The 19,581-nt window shown below is 35.2% G+C and overlaps 1 protein-coding gene across 14 annotated transcripts in view; it reads left to right on the top strand.

Moving 5' to 3' along the window:
* Ppfia2 (PTPRF interacting protein alpha 2) overlaps positions 1–19,581 on the top strand; it is a 338,232-nt gene that overhangs the window by 246,706 nt on the left and 71,945 nt on the right. For all 14 annotated transcript variants that reach the window (XM_069989192.1, XM_069989190.1, XM_069989222.1 and 11 more), the window contains 6 exons: positions 3,059–3,280; positions 10,369–10,515; positions 11,531–11,665; positions 15,667–15,750; positions 16,308–16,439; positions 17,813–17,875. In XM_069989192.1, coding sequence (XP_069845293.1) covers positions 3,059–3,280; positions 10,369–10,515; positions 11,531–11,665; positions 15,667–15,750; positions 16,308–16,439; positions 17,813–17,875 — 783 coding nt within the window. The remainder of the gene's footprint in view (positions 1–3,058; positions 3,281–10,368; positions 10,516–11,530; positions 11,666–15,666; positions 15,751–16,307; positions 16,440–17,812; positions 17,876–19,581) is intronic.

Here is a 19,581-nt window from a genome sequence, read left to right as displayed (position 1 = left end):
TTTTCCTTTTTTTATATCTTGTACCAGTAGTAAGGCTTGAACTCGGGGCCTGGGCTCTGTCCCTTAGCTTTGTCATTCAAGCTGACATCCTACCACTTGAGTCACACCTCTATTTCTGGCTTTTGGGTGATTAATTAGAAATAGTCTTTCTATCCTGGGTGGCAGACGTTCCTGTCCTGGTTAACTTAAAACCTCAATTTTCAGACCACAGCCTCCCGAGTGGCTAGGATTGCTGGTTTTTAAGCATTTGGTTTTGTGTTTCTTTCTGCCTCTAAAATGCTTTCTGTTTTACTTTTTCTTTTACAGTCAATGCTACTCCATGTTATATTTGCCTTCCTAAAATCCATGAAATATACAAAATCACTCCCCCTCCCAGTAATGACACAAGGATGGCAACTAATTTCTTACCCTCTGTTTTGTGGCATTAGTCATTTTAGATTCTACATACAACCTAATAGATTCTATTGTATATGATTAATGCACACAACTTCATCTATCAATTTGAAAACAATGAGCAAATTACCATATAGCTAATGAGATACAGGGTTTATATTTATATGAGAGACAGTGATATATTTTCATATAGAAAATACATTAAAAATATTTGCACATGTTCAATGTTTCATAATTTGGGTAGAAGCATTAGATGCTTACTTTGAAAAGGCCTGAAGTTTATTTGAAGATGTAGATTCCACAAAGAGTAAAGGTTTTCCCTTGTGAGTAGTACAAGAAGAGGCTGCTCTGATCAGACAGAAAGTTAAAGGTATGTGTAGAGGGGTAAATTAGCAACATCTGCAGGGGACTGAGGTCTCTGAGTGTTAAATAATAGAAGAAGGGGCATGTGTGCTTTTTATGTATTCCTTATTGACTTGATTTGCTTCTGAACTCCCGCTCTTTAGCTAATGGTTCTCAGGAACAAAATCACACATTAAGCTCAACTTTACATTGTGTTCAACTTCTTTCTTTATATAGCTATGGAGTTAGAACAAGTTCCTGTTGTGAAGTAAGCTTTATAGCAGAACCAGTTGTACTTTCTTTGCCTTTTTCTGTCCTTTCCTGCTTCTAGATGTTCCATTGAATATTAGAATTTTCCTCTAAATGATACTTTGTCCACAACTTCTCTGGTGCAACCATACTAGTAGTTTTTAATTATTATGATTGAGTTGGCCATCATTGTATCTACTTTTAGGCAAATTGGCAAATCTGGCTCTTAACCTACTTATTTTTGTAGTGAGAATAGTTAACAACTCTACTATCAATTTGACATATGTGATACATTACTAAGCAGTAGTCATCTGTCTGTACACTTGATCACTGAAATCTGTTCCTCTGTCCAAATGGAAACTTGTGCCTTTTAGTAAGAATTACCCTGTTCTCATCACCACATCCTGCCCCCTGTCTTTGGTTGTACCCTGTTCTCCCCAATCCTATGAGCTTAGGTTTGCTTTTTTTTTCTTAGATTCTCTAAGTGAGACCATATGACATTTGTTTCTCTGTAACATGCTCAGTTCACTTAGCATAATGTCCTCCACATTCCTCTATGCTGTTAAAAGTGAGACTTTCTTTCTATTTAAAGGCTAAATAGTACCCTATTTGTACATGCACCTCATTTTGTTCTTGCATTCAATATTCAATGACCAGTTAAGTTGATTTGCTGTACTGGCTATGATGAATAAGGCTGCCCTGAGCAGGGGAGGGAAGATACTTCTTTAAAATGTCAATTTTGATTCTGTGGTTCAATACCCAGAAGTGAGATTATTGGCTCAATTTGCAATTTATCTGAGGAAACTCCTTACTGATTTTCAGAATGCATTAATTCACATTCCCAATCCCAGTATACAGGACCTCAATTTCTCTACATTCTTGCCAAACCTTTCTGTCTGGTTTTGTTGCTTTTGTTTTTATTTTTGTTTTTTGACACCAGGTCTTGCTGCGTAGTCTAGGCTAGCCTCAAATGTGTGTCACCATGTCTCAACTGACCAAATGTCAGGATCACAGGCATTTGCCACTGTGCCTTACCCTTTTTTGACAATAACCATTCTAACAAGTATGAGGCAATACCTCATTGTGATTTTAAGTTCCATTTCCTTGATGGTTTGTGATGTTGAGACTTTTTAAAGACATGTACTGACTATTTGTATATTGTCTTTTATGAAATGTCTTTTGAGGTGCTTTTTGATTTTGTAATATAGTGTTCAGGCTATTGACTTTTCTTGTTACTGGGTTGTTTCCTTGCTTTTGAGGTATTTGACTTATTTATTTCTGAAGATTTGGCTGTTTCTTTAAGGCAGCTCTTTCAAATGATCTCAACATACATATCCTCTTTCAGATTCCTTCCTATGGGTGGTGTGTGTAGGTACTGTTTACATTGCTGCAATATCTAATTCGAGACATTTTGTACTATACATTTCTTCCAGTTGTGTCAGATTCACTGTAGTAATAGCCTCTCTTTAAAAATATGTACACTTTCATATATGTTATTTAGCATGAAGCCTGCAAATTTACAGTGAATTTTAAGTAAAACTGAAAAATATTACACTATTTCTGGTTTTCCCATTAATAATATTGTCACTTTATTATATAATATATATCATTTTATTAATATATAGTCTTTTAAATATACTAAATATAGACTTGATAAAATAATAGCTGCTACTTATCTAATGATTCTACCCATGAGTTACTTTTGCTGTTATATGTACAACTCTTTTATGTATAGTTCTCATATATATAAGCTTTCAGTTCAGATGTATCTGTTAATCTGATTTTTAAAATTTTTTTGTATTATCTTTAAATAGTTGTAGAAAGGGATTTGAATTCAATGTATGGACGTATGAGTATATCTGTTAATCTATTTCACACTCATTTACTTTTATTCATATTTTAAGGCCCACTAAGTTTCCTTTAGAAGTTTAGTTTTTTATCCCAAACTAGTTCTTTTCTGAAGTTTCTATTTCTCAATGTGAAAGCTTTTCCAGTTTCATTTTTTTACAATTCCCGCATTTTAAATGAAGAGTAAAGAAATCCCTAAGTGCCACTTCTTTGTCCATTCCCCCAGCGTCTGTCCAATGGCTCTATCGACTCCACGGATGAAACTAGTCAGATAGTGGAACTACAGGAGTTGCTTGAGAAGCAAAACTATGAAATGGCCCAGATGAAAGAACGCTTGGCAGCCCTGGCTTCGCGAGTGGGAGAAGTAGAACAGGAAGCAGAGACAGCAAGAAAGGATCTCATTAAAACCGAAGAGATGAACACTAAATATCAAAGGGACATTCGAGAGGTAAGTGGTTCAGAACACTAGGAATCTTTGCATCCTGAATGCTGCCTCTGAGAAGCTCTTTCCATAATTTCCCTTAATGCTATGTAGTCTTCACTTCTCCTAAGACTATAATTGAGAATGCATTATATTAGTTATGTACTTCTTTGGCAAGGCAAAATAAAAAGTTGCCATTATCAAACCTTTAAATATTCATGGGAAGAAAATTTGGGCATCAAGTCTTAGACATAATGAAGACTTTCTGAGACTTCTAATGAAGTTCATAAAGTTCAAACTTTTAATTTTAAACAATTCATATGGGTATGAATCATGAGTTTTTTCATAATCTTAGCATATAGGAATACTGAGACATCAAATGCTCTCCTTTTTTAGTTTGTATGAATGTGAATGTTTATGTGCAAATGGGATATACATATGTATTACAAAATCTTTTTTTTCAGTTTTTGGTAGGCTCATATATTGAAAAAGGGAGTATTTTAAAATCACTACAAAAGATACACAGAGGTTTTATTTGGAATATTACCAAATCATCATACTTGCTAAGGTGAAAGTCTTATCGATGGAAACTTGGTCATGACTTTTCACTTTTTCCACTTTCACATATTCTTATAAATCAGATATTCACCTTTTTATGTGATTGGTGTGTCACTAACCAATGCAGTTGTCTCTGTTCTGTCTGTCCAATACTTTGTATCCATTCTTGCTATTCTACTGAATGAAGGACTCACTTCTCAGTCCTTTCCACTCTTCACTGGAGCACATTTTCACTGAGTTAATAATATGTTATACTCCTACATTTCCTCCATAGTTTCTAGATACCCTCATCTCAGGGACTTTTAGTAGGCTACTTCCCTTTCAACAGTGGCATGTTTACTTTCCTAGAAAGATTATCAGGGCTTCATACCCACCCATGGACTTATGACCCCCAATTTACATGTCTAGCTTGTTCTTATTATTTTCATATCTCTGAGAGATATGCCAAAAAGAGTGTCTTTGCGATTGTTTCCTTGATGTTCCTCCAATAAACCTAATCTCCCAATAGATGACACATCTGTTACTCTTGCTGCTGAGGCTGAAAGAATTGGAGCTGCCCTTGAAACTGCTATCATTTCTGCACTGTATTAGTTCAAAAGTAAATCCTATCATCTGCAAGCTCAAAATATATGACCATTAATTATGCTCACAAAATTCCAGGTTTATAATTACTCTGTACAACCAAGAGCTCCCTCTCGTGTATTAAAATGGTCTCCAGACAGGTTTGGGTCTGAATTTAGACTCTACTCAAGAGAACAGCCTGAGTTCTTTCCTGTGAATAGGCTTACCTTAATTTTCTGCTTTAAATTCTTTCGTGGCTCTTGAAGTGGCCTAAACACATACCTAGTCCCTTCTACCCCTCTCTTGACTGTACAGAGGTCATCTCCTAATCTCACATCTTAGCCACTATTCATTTAATGTCACTTCTTTAGCAAGCAGGATCTATTTTGTTGTAGTTCTTTTTATATTTTTGCCTTTTGCTCAAATGTCTTCTCAAAGAAATGTTCTTTGACTTTGCTATTTATATATATACGTTCTCTCTCTTTTTTCACTTTCTGCACAGCACTTACTGTTCCCTGAATATATATTCAGGGGATATATATATATATTATATATATATATACATACATGTATATGTGTGTATATGTATATATAGAGAAAAGAGAAACAGAGTGTCAGAGACCAGTAATATATATAGTAAGTGCATATTATATATTATTCCCCATTTATTTAAAAAATTATACAAAACACCTGTACAAAAAGTTGTATGAGGGGCTGGGAAGGTGGCTCAGTGGTAGAGCGCTTGCCTTGCATGCATGAGGCCCTGGGTTCGATTCCTCAGTACCACATAAGCAAAAAGAAAAAAAAGCCAGAAGTGGCGCTGTGGCTCAAGTGGTAGAGCGCTCGCCTTGAGCTCAAGAGCTGAGGGACGGTGCCCAGGCCCAGAGTTCAGGCCCCACGACCAGACCCAAAAAAAAGATAACTAAGATTTGGGTCTTTTTGATCCCTAGTTCAAATTTTGAACTTTTACTCATTCTATATTTCTTCATTCCCTTGACTCTAGAAATTTGGTTCTTTTCCTTTCATTTTAAGCAAATTCTTATCTGTACTTTCATCTAGTGTCATTTGCAGGTAGGGGCCAATATATCCATCTCCCTCTTTATTATTTCCCATTTAAAGATATATTCTTGATATTAATAGTCTCTAGATGAAAATGTCAAAAGACCAAGTTTAAAAATGTCAAACTTCTGGTGCCAGATACTTTTTATGAGCAATCAATTCTAATGAGTAATCCTTTAAAAAATATAAGCACCATAATTTCTAAATAGTTAGAAGAACTTCATGAAAAAGGAAGAGTTCTCTTCATCTGCATAAATGTGTTCAAAGGTAGCCAGAAGGTATTATGGGCCAACCACAAGACTGTAGGACATGCACAGCTAATTAGACCTGTGAAGGAAGCTGCCTGTCAGCTTATTTTTAGATACCTCATGATCTGTGTGGGCATACATGTGCACACACACACACACACACACACACACACACACACACGCACACACACACACACACACACACACACATACAGATTTATATAAACTCATAAGTCACTAAGACAGAAAAAATAAATACTTAAGAAAGATTTGGTTCTCAGGACAGTTGGCCCTACTTTATTAAGAATTCTCAAAGACCAACCACATGCAAAAACTCTATTTCCCTAATTTCTCTTTACTTTCTTGTAGAGAAGTATTTACATTCTTACTAATTTTTTCAGATGAAGGCTTCAACTCTTAGGTAAAGTAACATGTCAGAGGCCTACATTCTACCCTTTTACTCCAGGACCAAGAGGAAATAGAATGAGTCTGGATTCCAAATTTGTATGTAGCTCATCATCTGTGCATAACACATGTAATCTTAGCTACTCAGGAGGCTGAGATCTGAGGATCTCAGAAGCTAGATTAAGCAAGAAAATACATGAAAAGGAGTTATATCTGAAGTGATAGACAGCCAACCCTAAGTAAAAAAGATAAGCGACAGGCCTGAGTTCAAGCCCCAGTACACACACACACACACACACACACACACAGGCCTGAGTTCAAGCCCCAGTACACACACACACACACACACACACACACACACACACACACACACACACACACACACACACACACACACACACACACACACATCTTGTCCCATTATATATGCCCAAATTGTCATAGTTCAATAGTTACCATGAAAAATGTTAGAACTATAGTTATCTGTGTTCATTCATTCTAGTAAGAGAGATATACATTTCATGTTTAAAAAAAAATCACACACACACAAAAAAAACATTGTTGTGCTCTAGTGGCTCTTGCCTGTAAGCCTAGCTACTCAGGAGACTGAGATCTGAGGATTGGGGTTTAAATCCAGCCTGAGCAGGAAAGTCTGTGAGTCTAATCTCTAATCAATCACAGAAAAGTGGTATAACGCTTGCCTTGAGCAAAAAGAGCCTAGGAACAGCACCCAGGCCGAGTTCAAGCCCCAGGACTGGGAATGAAAGAAAAAAAAAAAAAAGGATCATTACTTTTAAAGCTCCAGACTTTGTTTTTAATTTCCTGAATAATAGGGACTATGTTCTTACACATGTTAATGAACTGCCAGTTTCTCAGGGAAAAAAAAAAGTTCTTATTGCTAATCCTACGGCATTATGAGTATTTTGTTCAAGTAAATAATTGATTAAAGAAAAACTTAGGAGGATAGAAATAAACAAACATCAAATTAAAATTGAAATATATTTGGCTTTCCATTTGAGGACAATCTTTTTTTTGTTTTTTTGTTTTTGTTTTTTTTGGTCAGTCTTGGGACCTGAACTCTGGACCTGGGCTCTGTCCCTCAGCTCTTCAGCTCAAGGCTAGCACTCTACCACTTGAGCCACGGCACCACTTCCGGCTTTTCTGTTTATGTGGTGCTGTAGAATCGAACCCAGGGCCTCATGCATTCAAGGCAAGCATTCTACCACTGAACCACCTTCCCAGCCCCGAGGGCAAAATCTAAACACACCATTTTGAGGGAGAATGGGGTAGGCTGAAGTTTTGATCATTGGTTTTGTTCTCCACAATTAATATCAGTACCAATTAGTTCTACAAAGGAGCTTCACACTGACATGTCCCAATAGATCCTGAACAGGTGCACTATCTTGATCACTCCATTTTCTTCCCAAGCCATTTTCAGTGAATTTCATTGGTCCATTTTTACACATGGACATAAAATGTTCTTGCCATATTCACAATTCTTCACTCTTGCTGTTCATCCTTGGCCTTTCCACTAGTACCCACATCCAGAAAAGAACCCGTCTGACATTCCTAATATTCATTTTTAAGTATATGCTAATTGTTCAATGTGGTTTCCCCTTGGTATTTCATATTTCCATATTTTAATGAAATTCACTCTCTTTACTCACTGTAGCTTTCCCCAGACATCAGCCTTATTATTCAACAGCTTTTAGGGAGTTTCTTTCACAGGTGAATTTCATTTTATTACAGTTTACTTCTAACATTCTTTATATATTCAACGAATTAAATGATTATGTTCCATTAATGGTTTCTAAACCTATTTTGTAACTTTCCTTTATCAAGAAAGAAATCTCCACAAAATTTATTTTAAATTTTATCTTAGCTGTACCTTCATTGACTTTGGTTTGTAAAAGTAAATAAACTGGATTAGAAAATACATATTCACTAATCATATATAGATAATAATATCACACTGAATAAACAGCTATGCAAAGTTTTTCGGTGAAGGACTTAATGATATTTGTGGGGTTTTTTAACAAAGCCAGCTTGTCTCCCAAATTTCCTATTAAAAGATCTTCAAAAGTTTGCTAAGTAATCAAATGAGTATTAATAAAGCTCATATTTGTTTTAGTATTTGCAACATATTTATAGTTTTTAAAATATTACTAGATATATTACTGTAGAGTTATATATATTTGTGTATGTATGTATGTATATTTATATATATATCTAATATAACAAAACTCATGTGTATATAAACTTGAGGTTTAGAAGTTATTGAATCTTTTTGCTGTTTTTATTTTTTATTTGGGTCATTTTTAAGGTTGAAGTTTTTAGGAGCTAGATAAAACTCTGTTTCAGAATCTCTACATGACGTAGAGGGAGAAATAGTCCTCTAAATTTTAAATTCATGTTTTATTTTTGGAAACACAGCCTACAGTTAAAAATTGAATCACCACATGAATCACTGAATCAAATATGCAATCCAAGTTTCTGTATAATGACCTCTATATGTAGCTCATGGCACAGAGAACATGGACATGATAGTCACTAATAAAGAGAAGTTATTTGTCAAGAATCTATATGAGGCCATTTACAAAGTACTCATGTTACTATATCATCTTACTCATAACAATGTTATGTGATGTGTGTTAATATTCCAGCAACAACAACACACATGAAAATACAAGAGTGTGGAAAAATGATAGTAAGACTGACTTGATTTATAAGATGATTTCTTTGTGCTTTATATGTCCCTCCCCCACGGTATAACCTGTTTTCACTATATTTGATGTTGGTATAATTTGTGGAGGGGAAAGGAAAAAACAAATTGTTTAAATAGGGATGCAGGTGGACTCATTGTAACAATGAGATGTACAAGACGTATCAAAAAATGAACTTTACAACTTTGGCGGGGAGAGTGGGGGAGATGGGAGGGCAGGGATGATAAGGGGAAACAAAGGAGGAGGCAACAATGCTTGATAAGAAATGTACTCATTACCTTGCTCATGTAATTCTAACCCCTCTGTTTGGTATTTTCACAATTAAAAAAACTTATTAATATAAAAAAGACTGATTTGACCCTTGATAACAGAGGTAATTTTATATCTTTTCCTGAATCTATTGATGTTAGAATTTATATATGTATACACATATATGTATACACATAAGTGTAGATAGATAGATAGATAGATAGATAGATAGATAGATAGATAGATAGATAGATAGATAGATAGATTGTATATACACGTTCAGTCAAGATTCAAAACTTTCTCTTCAGGGAAAAATTGACATATTATTCCCAGAACTCAGCATGAACATGAAGCTGACAGTAAATAGGTACAAATGAATTAACAAGTATAAGAGATTCTATGGAGAGCTCAAATAGTCTAGTCTTCTAGAAAGACTAGGACATATACACATTTTACTTCTTTTTCAAAAATTATTTTATTATTAATACCTTACGCTAAAGAGCCAACCCATGTCCTCATGCATGATAGGCTAGTAGTCTTTCACTAAACTATAACCTCAGTCTCAACCTTCCATTTTAAAACTGTTATTCTTTATGTGTGTGTATGAAGATCGTATTACTGATGTATGTTATTTCTGATTTAAAACCACGTTGTAGTTTTGAACTGTCACTGTAAGGTTACAGTTCTATCCATCATTGTACTTAGTTCTTCTACATAGTGAGCTAAATTGCCTGCCACTGGTTTTAGAAAAAAATACCAATTATCGTAGGCAGCTTCAAAATGCACTCCCTTGCATTTTTAGATGGCAAAAAGCCCATAGTTAGTTACTCTATGATATGAGAACACTTGTAACAAATAAGTTAGAAAAACTCATAAAAAATTTTGCATTCCTTCTAGAAAAAGAAAAGATACATTTTAAGAAAATCATAATTGTTCTATTTACTTACGAAAAATTAAATTAAAAATCACATTAAATTCTGTGATAATTTGCTTAGATATTCTTTCTTTTCCTCCCTCTGTTTTTCCTTCCTAACCTTTTCTCCTTCCTTCCCTCCCCCTTCTTTCCTTCCTTCACTCTTTCCTTCCTTCCTTTCTATTATATTTCATTATTTTTAATTGTACCAAGGGGTTTCAGTTCCACACGTCAGTTTGTGAGTACAGTGCATCTTAACCAGTCACTCTTTTCCTCATTCTCTTGCATCTCTTCCAACCCCACCCATGCCCTCTGTTCACCTAGTTCCACTTCCGAGTGCTGGAGTGTTGGAGACTGAACCCAGGAGTTCATGCATAATGGTTTACATTTTTATTTTAGGCGATGGCACAGAAGGAAGACATGGAAGAAAGAATCACAACCCTTGAGAAGCGTTACCTCAGTGCTCAGAGAGAATCTACCTCCATCCATGACATGAATGATAAACTAGAAAATGAATTGGCAAATAAGGAAGCCATCTTACGACAGGTTTGGTTTCCTTCTGGGCTTTGTGTACATTCTCACCATTCTCACAAACTATGGAGCAAATAAACTAGAATGTTTCTTGGCAGATGATTGATTACTCTAGTCTACTCTACTCTGTTCTACTCTAAAAGGTAGAATTGAGCTCATGAAAGAAGTGTTATTTCTACTATGTAATTTAACTTTTTAGAAAAATAAAGAAATTATTTGGCTTGATTATAATTAAAATAATTGCTATAATATATCTAGAAATTATACTGTAAAAAGGCCAAATATATTACTTCAGCTAATTCTAACTACCACCTAAGGAATAGATTTAATTAGTACATTCAGCACACTATGGGGACAATATTTCCAAAAAGTCACACATCACATAAATACCTATGATAATGCTGGAAGTTATGCCAACTGGGCTCTAGAGTAAGAATGGACAAACTGTGGCTCATAGGGCAAATCTGGTTGGCTTCTTGGTTTTGTAAATCAAGTTTTAATGGAACATAGCCAAGCCTAATCATTTAGTCATTGCCTGTGATTGCTTTTGTGTTACTATGGTGGAATTAAATCATTAAGACAGAACTCAAATCATGTGTAAAGCCTGAAATATTTTATATCTAGCCATTTTCAGGAAGTCTGCCAACACCATCTTGAGATCTGAACTCTATTGGGTGCATATCCCCTCTACTGTTACAGACTAATTCTAAGGCTTACAATCTTTTTTTTTTTTAATTAATCATGGCACATCTAAAGTCTTAGTGCTGAGCTATTCTCTATCTGTTCAAGTTTGTAGTTACTGGTAATATTTTTCTGTTGCTGATGGTAACAACTTTTTAAATGCTTAATTTATTAAGTGAACTTGATAAATAGCTTACAAAAACATTTTGAGAAAACATCATCTACTACACTTTGGTATATTCATATTCTGGTTTTAAGCTTATAGAAATGGTTGAGTTATAAAAGTAAAAATCTAATATTGACTAATCTAAATTCTGACCCATTGTTTCTTGTACTACTTGTATTTCAGATGGAAGAAAAGAACAGACAATTACAAGAGCGTCTTGAATTAGCTGAGCAAAAGTTGCAACAGACAATGAGGAAAGCTGAAACTTTACCTGAAGTAGAAGCTGAACTGGCTCAGAGAATTGCAGCCCTAACAAAGGTACTGCACTAAAACGGTCAGCTTAGATATCCTTGCAGAAACAACTTCAATTAGAAAGAAAATGTATTTTCTTTAGGTTTTATGAACGTTAAACCATTTTATGTAGTTATCAATTGTTTAATAATTGTTTCCTTATTGCATATTTGTTATTTATGTTCACTTGAGTGGTTCTTAGAGGAACGTTATTTTTTGCCTATTTAAAGGTTAACCAGACAAATGAAATTTCATTTTATCATTAATTCTCCATGGTGATGTTTGCACATAAGAATACTCATGGAGATACATTATAATATTGTTTGATTTTTTAACTGTATTTACATATGATGTAACAACTTAATAGACTACACATAGTTGTTTGCTATTAAAAGCATAGGAAATAAATGAATTGCTGGTTTCTTCTCAGATTATAGTGGGATAGAAGGTGTTAGAAGTTGGAAGTTAGTCTTTCTTAGAAATGTAAGTTGAAAGTTATTAAAATAGTCAACATTTAAATATTTGTGGTTTTTTCTTAAAAATAAAATTAATCATACTCTGGTGAACACTCAAAATATTCATCATAGTATGGTCAGTGAATTCTACACTAGTTCTGTATTTTAGAATTTTGCAGCCATCCGACTATAAAAGACTAGCCCAATCTCTGACCTTCAGATGGAATAATATCAGTTCCGATGGGTATATTTCTTTTTTTTTTTTTTTTTTTGGTCGGTCGTGGGACTTGAACTCTGGGCCTGGGCGCTGCGCTGTCCCTCAGCTCTTCAGCTCAAGGCAAGCGCTCTACCACTTGAGCTACAGCGCCACTTCCGGTTTTCTGGTGGTTTATTGGAGATAGGAGTCTCAGGGTCTCTCCTGCCCGGGCTGGCTTTGAACCGCGATCCTCAGATCTCAGCCTCCTGAGTAGCTAGGATTACAGGCCTGAGCCACCAGCGCCCGGCTCCGATGGGTATATTTCATTGGAATCAATGTCCTCATTTTTATCTCTACTCTGTGAAAATTTCAAATTTTTGTGTTTTTGAATTGATTTTAAATTGACATGTTGATACAAATATAAAATGAGGACCTTTACTCAAAACTTCAGCTTATTTGAAAATTTCCTACAGATTGAAGTGTGAAACCCAGGCTGGGGTGGGTGGTTCATGCTACTTAGGATTCTGAGAACTGAAGACTGATTCTAGGTCAGCCTAGGTGGAAAAGCCTGAGAAACATGAGAGACTCTTATCTCCAAACAACTAGCATAAATCTGGAAGAGGAAGTGTGGCTTGAGCAGTAGAGTGCCAGCCTTGAACAAAGAAGCTAAAGGAGAACATGAGACCTTGAATTAACTAGTTCTTTCTTTCTCTCTCACCACCCCCACACAAAGTATAAATAAGAAATAACTGTCTGTTCCGTTGTGATATTTTTATTGACACACATCACTGCAACACATATCACTAGTACTAAAAGAAACATAAATCAATAGTATTAGGAAAATGGTCCCAGTATTGCTTAGAAAAAAATGCTCAAATTGATTCCTTCAGTAGTAAGAATACATTATCATCATTGTGTATGTGTGTGAGTGTGTGTGTGTGTGTGTGTGTGTGTGTGTGTGTATGTGTTTAAAGCTCACCCAAGGTTTTAAGAAAGAATTCTTGATTAATGGCTATAGGTAAAACCAAATGTTGGCTTTGACAGGTTTACATGCAATTAAATATAATGAAGTATTTCATTCATTTTAGTACTACTAAAATATCAGTAATGACATCATAATTTAGATGTGGCATGATTCTGATACATTTGAAATGAATTTTCACAATGTGTTCTTTTAATTTCAATCGTTAAGACTGAAAGGGATGGAAATTTTAAGGACTCAAAAACATGGGTTTTTGAAGTTAATGAATTTATGATTTGATTATCTTGAATCATTCACCCGATTTTACTGTCTATAAAAAAGTGGACTTTTGGAAAGATAGAGACATTTGTAAATTCAGATTCTAAAATTTCAACACCATCATGACTCACTAGTTTCATTCTTGCTTAACAGAACCCTAAGTTTTAAGGTATAGTGTAAGAACTTTTTATTGGGCTTGAAGATTATCATAGCTTTCTACCTGGAAGTTTGTGGAAAATAGGACCAGGAAGAGAGACTGGTTAATTGTTATCTTTTCATGATTAAGGAAATGAAGGTATCAGGAAGAAAAATCTCACAAAATATAAATATTTGCATTGACAAACCAGATTTGAAATGCTAAATGTTTACTATAAATTAGAAATTGATTGCATAAAATAGCACAACTGTGTATGAAACATAACTATTTCTCTTCTATTAGTGCATGGCATATTTACAAATAGTACTGTATTTGGTATAATTTCCATTGTTTTAGACTAACATCAATTTTGAAATAATGTGCTCTGGAGTTAAACCTTATAGTCCTGGTATAGAGTTGTATTGATATGACAGTTACTTAATTTGCAGTTACGATTGAAATGTTAATGTAACATTATGTGTGACTTGTGCCTAACATACTAATCCAATTCAGCTATCAGCCACGTCACATGTGTTAATGCTCTGCACGTGTGGTAACCTTACAGACCCCTCCCCAATACATAAAACTAACCTTCACATGAGGCAAGCCAATAACTCACAAAGCTCTGTGCTACCTTTAAACTTTAGGGCATTATTTTGTTTCCATGGCAACTAATGCACAAACAACCTGGGGTGGGGGAGGGGAGAAAGGTGGTCCTCAGTGTCATTTAGGAGATTCACAAAGTTTTTTGTCCTCACAGCATTATTGTCACCCTGACAATTTGAGGACTTTTCATCATTTTCATTTAAAATTTCAAACCAAACCCAAATTTGAGGACAGGCAATTAGATGCTAGACAGATCACCATATAATGTGTTCTGAGAGGCCAGATGCCATTTCATAAATTGGCCACTGTTGCTCAGGAAACTCAATCCTGCTTGAATTGGGAAGTCGTCATTAAAATCTGCCCTTCAACTTAGCTTTAATTCTGATATATACCCATTAGTGTTTGTAGTCATTTTCCTTCTCAAATATATTACACCTGAGTCGTTGTTAGCACACTCCTCAATATTAAGACACATTATTTTTGCATTATTTTTAATTAACATAATGAGCAAATAAACCAAAATATAAAAGCTTAAATGATCTGTCAGAGACATGTTCTGGTGTTTGGTTTCCCATAATTCCAATGAGGTGCTTTTAGTTTGTTCTGTGGTAGTCCTTCATTGCCAGCCATCACTAACTTCTCATTTGCCAGGTTGACAGCTTTTTATTTGAGCATATCATTGTTTTCCATTTATAACCATCAACTGTATTATGTTCACCAGATTATCAGTGTAGTTATTTCCACATGAAACTCTGTCTGTTAAACTTATTAAATTTGCTGTCACATTTTTATTTTAAGCATTCTGTGCTATGTTCTTTTCAGTGTCAGTGTCTTTAGTTCTGATTTTTCAATTTGTCCCTCTCCTTTTCCTTGACTCGTTAGTCTGATCCAACCTCTTCTACCTCATCTGATGATTATCAATATGTTACGGAAGCTAAAGTACAAGAAATGATCTCCATACGTAGGAAGGTAGTCCTACTGGACTTTACTTTCTATTGCTAAATAGAATCCATCTAAGTTTTTTTCTTTTTCTTTATTAAATTCTGTTATTTTATTTATTGATAATCGACCATTTGTGCAGTTCAGTGCTTCAGGAGCTTAAGATTGGACAATGGCAGGTTTGTGTTCAAACCATGCACAGTTTGCATGTTACATTTGGCTGATTTCATTGCTCATAAATAACTCCAATGTTTTGCTGATGCTTGGATGTAACAGGCCTTTGTAGCTGACACATTTCAAGCAATGCTGTTCAGCTGCCTGTTTAAACAAAGTTTATTTTTGAAAACTATGTTTGCAGTTGATAGTAGCTTGCTTTACATTTTATTTCAATTTACTTAGAGGACAGGAGTTAACCACATCTTACGTTTTAAGTGCTTTCCTCATATTTCTTATCAGGCTGAAGAGAGACATGGAAATATTGAAGAACGCATGAGACATCTAGAGGGCCAACTTGAAGAGAAGAATCAAGAACTGCAGAGAGTATGTAGAGTCGAAGGGGCCTCCCTACCCCCTATAAGAACTGCAGAGAGTATGTACAGTCGAAGGGGCCTCCCTACCCCCTGTAAGAACTGCAGAGAGTATGTACAGTCGAAGGGGCCTCCCTACGCCCTGTAAGAACTGCAGAGAGTATGTAGAGTCGAAGGGGTCTCCCTACCCCCTGTAAGAACTGCAGAGAGTATGTACAGTCGAAGGGGTCTCCCTACCCCCTGTAAGAACTGCAGAGAGTATGTACAGTCGAAGGGGTCTCCCTACCCCCTGTAAGAACTGCAGAGAGTATGTAGAGTCGAAGGGGTCTTCCTACCCCCTGTTTGCGCAGACTTCATAGAAAAGAAACATTTTCTCGATGAAGGGTTATAGTTCAGATCTTAAGGATCTGTCATGTGCGGTTTTTAATTTGAAACAGTTTCTCCCAATTCCACAAAGCATACTTAAAATTGAATCTAACTGAAATCTAGTGAAACAAAGAAACGAGGCTTAAACAGTCTTGAAATTGCTTTCTTTTTTTTCCCATGTCATTTTTTTTTCTTGAATGTAAGGCCAGGCAAAGAGAGAAAATGAACGAGGAGCATAACAAAAGGTTGTCTGATACGGTGGACAGACTTCTGACAGAATCCAACGAACGCCTACAGCTGCACTTGAAGGAACGAATGGCGGCTCTGGAAGAGAAGGTGCGCTGACTGGGGAAGTGGCTCGTGGAGGCTTTCCAGCATCATTGTGAGCATGCTTGTTTCAAAGACCCCTGGAGCCATCACACTGCTCAGATCAGCACACTGCGCCTTCCTCAGTGTAAAAATGGCTGACACATTCTTAAAAGTGCCTCAATAATTCCTGTAAAAAATTTATAATATGAATTCTGAGTGAACAAACTGAGGCATGACTGCATGATACAAAATTCTGTCATGTTGACATTGTCTTGGGGGGCAAAGTACTGAAACTTATTGTGGTTTTGTTGATAAAAATATTTATCTTCTCTCCTATGTTGAAACATTTAGAAGGCAAGAATTAAATTGAGAGGAACTATTCATAGGTTTCAAATAACCAGTAATGAACAACAGGCTAAAAATCAGAGAATGAGTGAGATTCAATGATCAAACTAGTTCCAGTCTACTGGAAGGCTTAGGATTCTAGCTGCATTAGTTCAGAAGATGTGTATGAGCTTCAAGTTGATTCACAATTACATGTCTCAATAGTTGACAGCAACCAGACAGGCAAAATGTAAGTGAGCTGGTTGCCAACTTCAGAACATAAACAAAAGATGTTAAAACCCAGGTGGACAAAATCATTTTGGAAATTTACACTGAATTCCCACCAGTATTCCCCTAGCATATAATATTCACACCAAATGAAGGAAAAGTATTTCAATGGAATGTTAAATAAGTTTGATTAATGGACCCATGAGGATGTTGAAAGAAATACTTCTTCTCATTCATCTGTAAATACATGTCCCTTATGAAATTATTACATGCCTGTTTTAATTTTATTCCATACTTTGAAAATAATGGATCTTTTAAATCCCACTTTGTTATGCAAAGCTGTCAAAAACAGTAATACTTTGTGACAAATGTTCTTTGATTTTATGTAGAAATGATTTCAACTGTCTTCATAACTTTCTAAGAGTTTTTTAAATCACTAAGATTTCATTTTCCTAATGATTTATTAATTCTGTTTGAAAAGATATATCATGAAATCATATATTTTTATTTCTTTAGATAACCACAGTGAGTTATTTCCCTTGTTGCTATTTCATATGGAAAGAATAACCTAGTTATGTGTAATTAAAAACCGAATCTGAAAAGAGACAAGCAGAAATAGCTTGGAACATAATTATTCCATTTATCCATGTAGGGATTGTGAAATAACATTCTTTATATAACATGTTTAAAGATTCCAGCAGCTGGTTTCCATTAAAAAAACAAACAAACAGGAATTAGGTACAATAAGGAAGGTAACAGATAAACCAAAGAGATTTGTGCATATTAATCTATACACTTAAGTATGTTCCTTAAATTATACCTTACTTCTCTTTCCTTCTTTTCTGTAGAATGTTTTAATTCAAGAATCAGAAACTTTCAGAAAGAATCTTGAAGAATCTTTACATGACAAGGTATTATGGACACTTTTGTGGGGGCCTATTTTTCCAAGTCATGCTGATGAATGTTTTGTAGGATAACCTTGACAAGAGATCCTTTTAGGATGTTGTATTGAAAAAACAAAAGTTCAACTTGCATATTATGCCTATGAAAATATGTACATAGATAGATGAATCAGTTTTTTAACTATTTTAACATCAGTAATGTGGAAGTACCTTCATGTTACCTTATCATCACTATTTTTCCATTTAAATAAGTATTATTTTGACTTTGGAAAGTAAATTGTGTTATACCTTGGTTTGGGCATCATATCAATTAAATAAAAATGTATGTAATAAATAATGCCTAGCTTGAGATATTATTTCTGTAGAAATAAGTACTTGCTATAAATAAGTACTGTCTAGTTATTTGCAACATGGTTCTAGTTCTAGTTCTAACATAAATGGAAATCTAATTGACCAGAAAAAAAGCATACTTTCACAAACCAATGATGCAGAATGGTATATGCCAAGTGCCATAACAGGTTAGCAGAGACAAAGCCCACAGTAGGAAAGATCACACTATATTACTTCTGTGAAAGCTCTGAGGAGATAGGGGAGCTTAATTAAAGCATTCAGCAAGCTCAGTGCTCTCCACACAATCATAGGCATTAGTAGTGATATGTTATTAATAGCTCAATAATATCTATAATTTGGAGTAGGAGGCAGATAAGGACTAGACTTAAAATCTTAAAATCTGTAACACTTTATAGCCCTTCATTCACTTTATTTTATTTTAAACTTTATTATACATACTAACTTAGAAGTGATCTATAATTGTGTCTTTACAAAAGCTATGAAAAATAGCAAAACTATAAAGGAATGGGGAAAGAGAAAGAGAAGTGGAAGAGAGAAAGAAGTGGAAGAGTAAGAAAATGAGGAATAAAAAGAAAGTGAAGGAGAAAATATTTGGCAAAAGTATGGAACTAGAGGAGAGATTGGATAAAGAAAGAATAATGGGTGGTCAGAGGTGTAGAAAAGAAGGTAAGATTCAGGCACCAGTGGCTCACACCTGTAATCCTAGCTACTCAGGAAGTTGAGATCTGAGGATTGCAGTTCAAAGCCAGCCCAGTCAGGAAAATCCATGAGACTCTCATCTTCAATTAACTACCAGAAAACCAGAAGTAGCATTGTGGCTCAAGGGGTAGAGTGATCGCCTTGAGCTGAAGATTTCAGGGGCAACACCTAGGCCCAGAGTTCAAGCCTCATGACTGACAAACAAAGAGAGAATAAAGGAAAGACAGAATAATTACACAGGATGCCACACATTGTAATACTCATATAGAAATAAGCAATCATTTATTTCTACAGGATCTGCAGATAGACAAGTCTATTAGTGTATTGTAATATGGTAGGGGCCTAAAAGATAACATTTTATTGTTTCTGAAATAGTTAAGAAAGGCTGCAGAGAGGAGGCAACACTTTAGGACTCTCATAAAGCTACATGATCTTAAATAAGTAAAGATTAGACTATTCCAGGTAGAGGATGGAGCCTCTGCTCCAGTACAAAGAAACTAAAATGGCTGGCTAGATGAAACATCAGAAGTTTTCTGTGATTGGCATGTGTTTACAGAACTAAGTTTGACCAGATTGTGAATTTTGGACTTGATCTTGTTATGCAATGTTATGTTATTCCAGGCTTTGTGTGATCCTGGCAATATCCCCAGAACCCATTCCCCCAC

This window comes from Dipodomys merriami, unplaced genomic scaffold (genome assembly GCF_024711535.1).
Source record: "Dipodomys merriami isolate MVZ:Mamm:240054 unplaced genomic scaffold, mDipMer1.0.p SCAF_10, whole genome shotgun sequence".
NCBI classification, from domain to species: Eukaryota; Metazoa; Chordata; class Mammalia; order Rodentia; family Heteromyidae; genus Dipodomys; species Dipodomys merriami.
The sequence above is the reverse complement of the archived record's forward strand: the minus strand, read 5'-3'. Positions and strand labels throughout refer to the sequence as shown.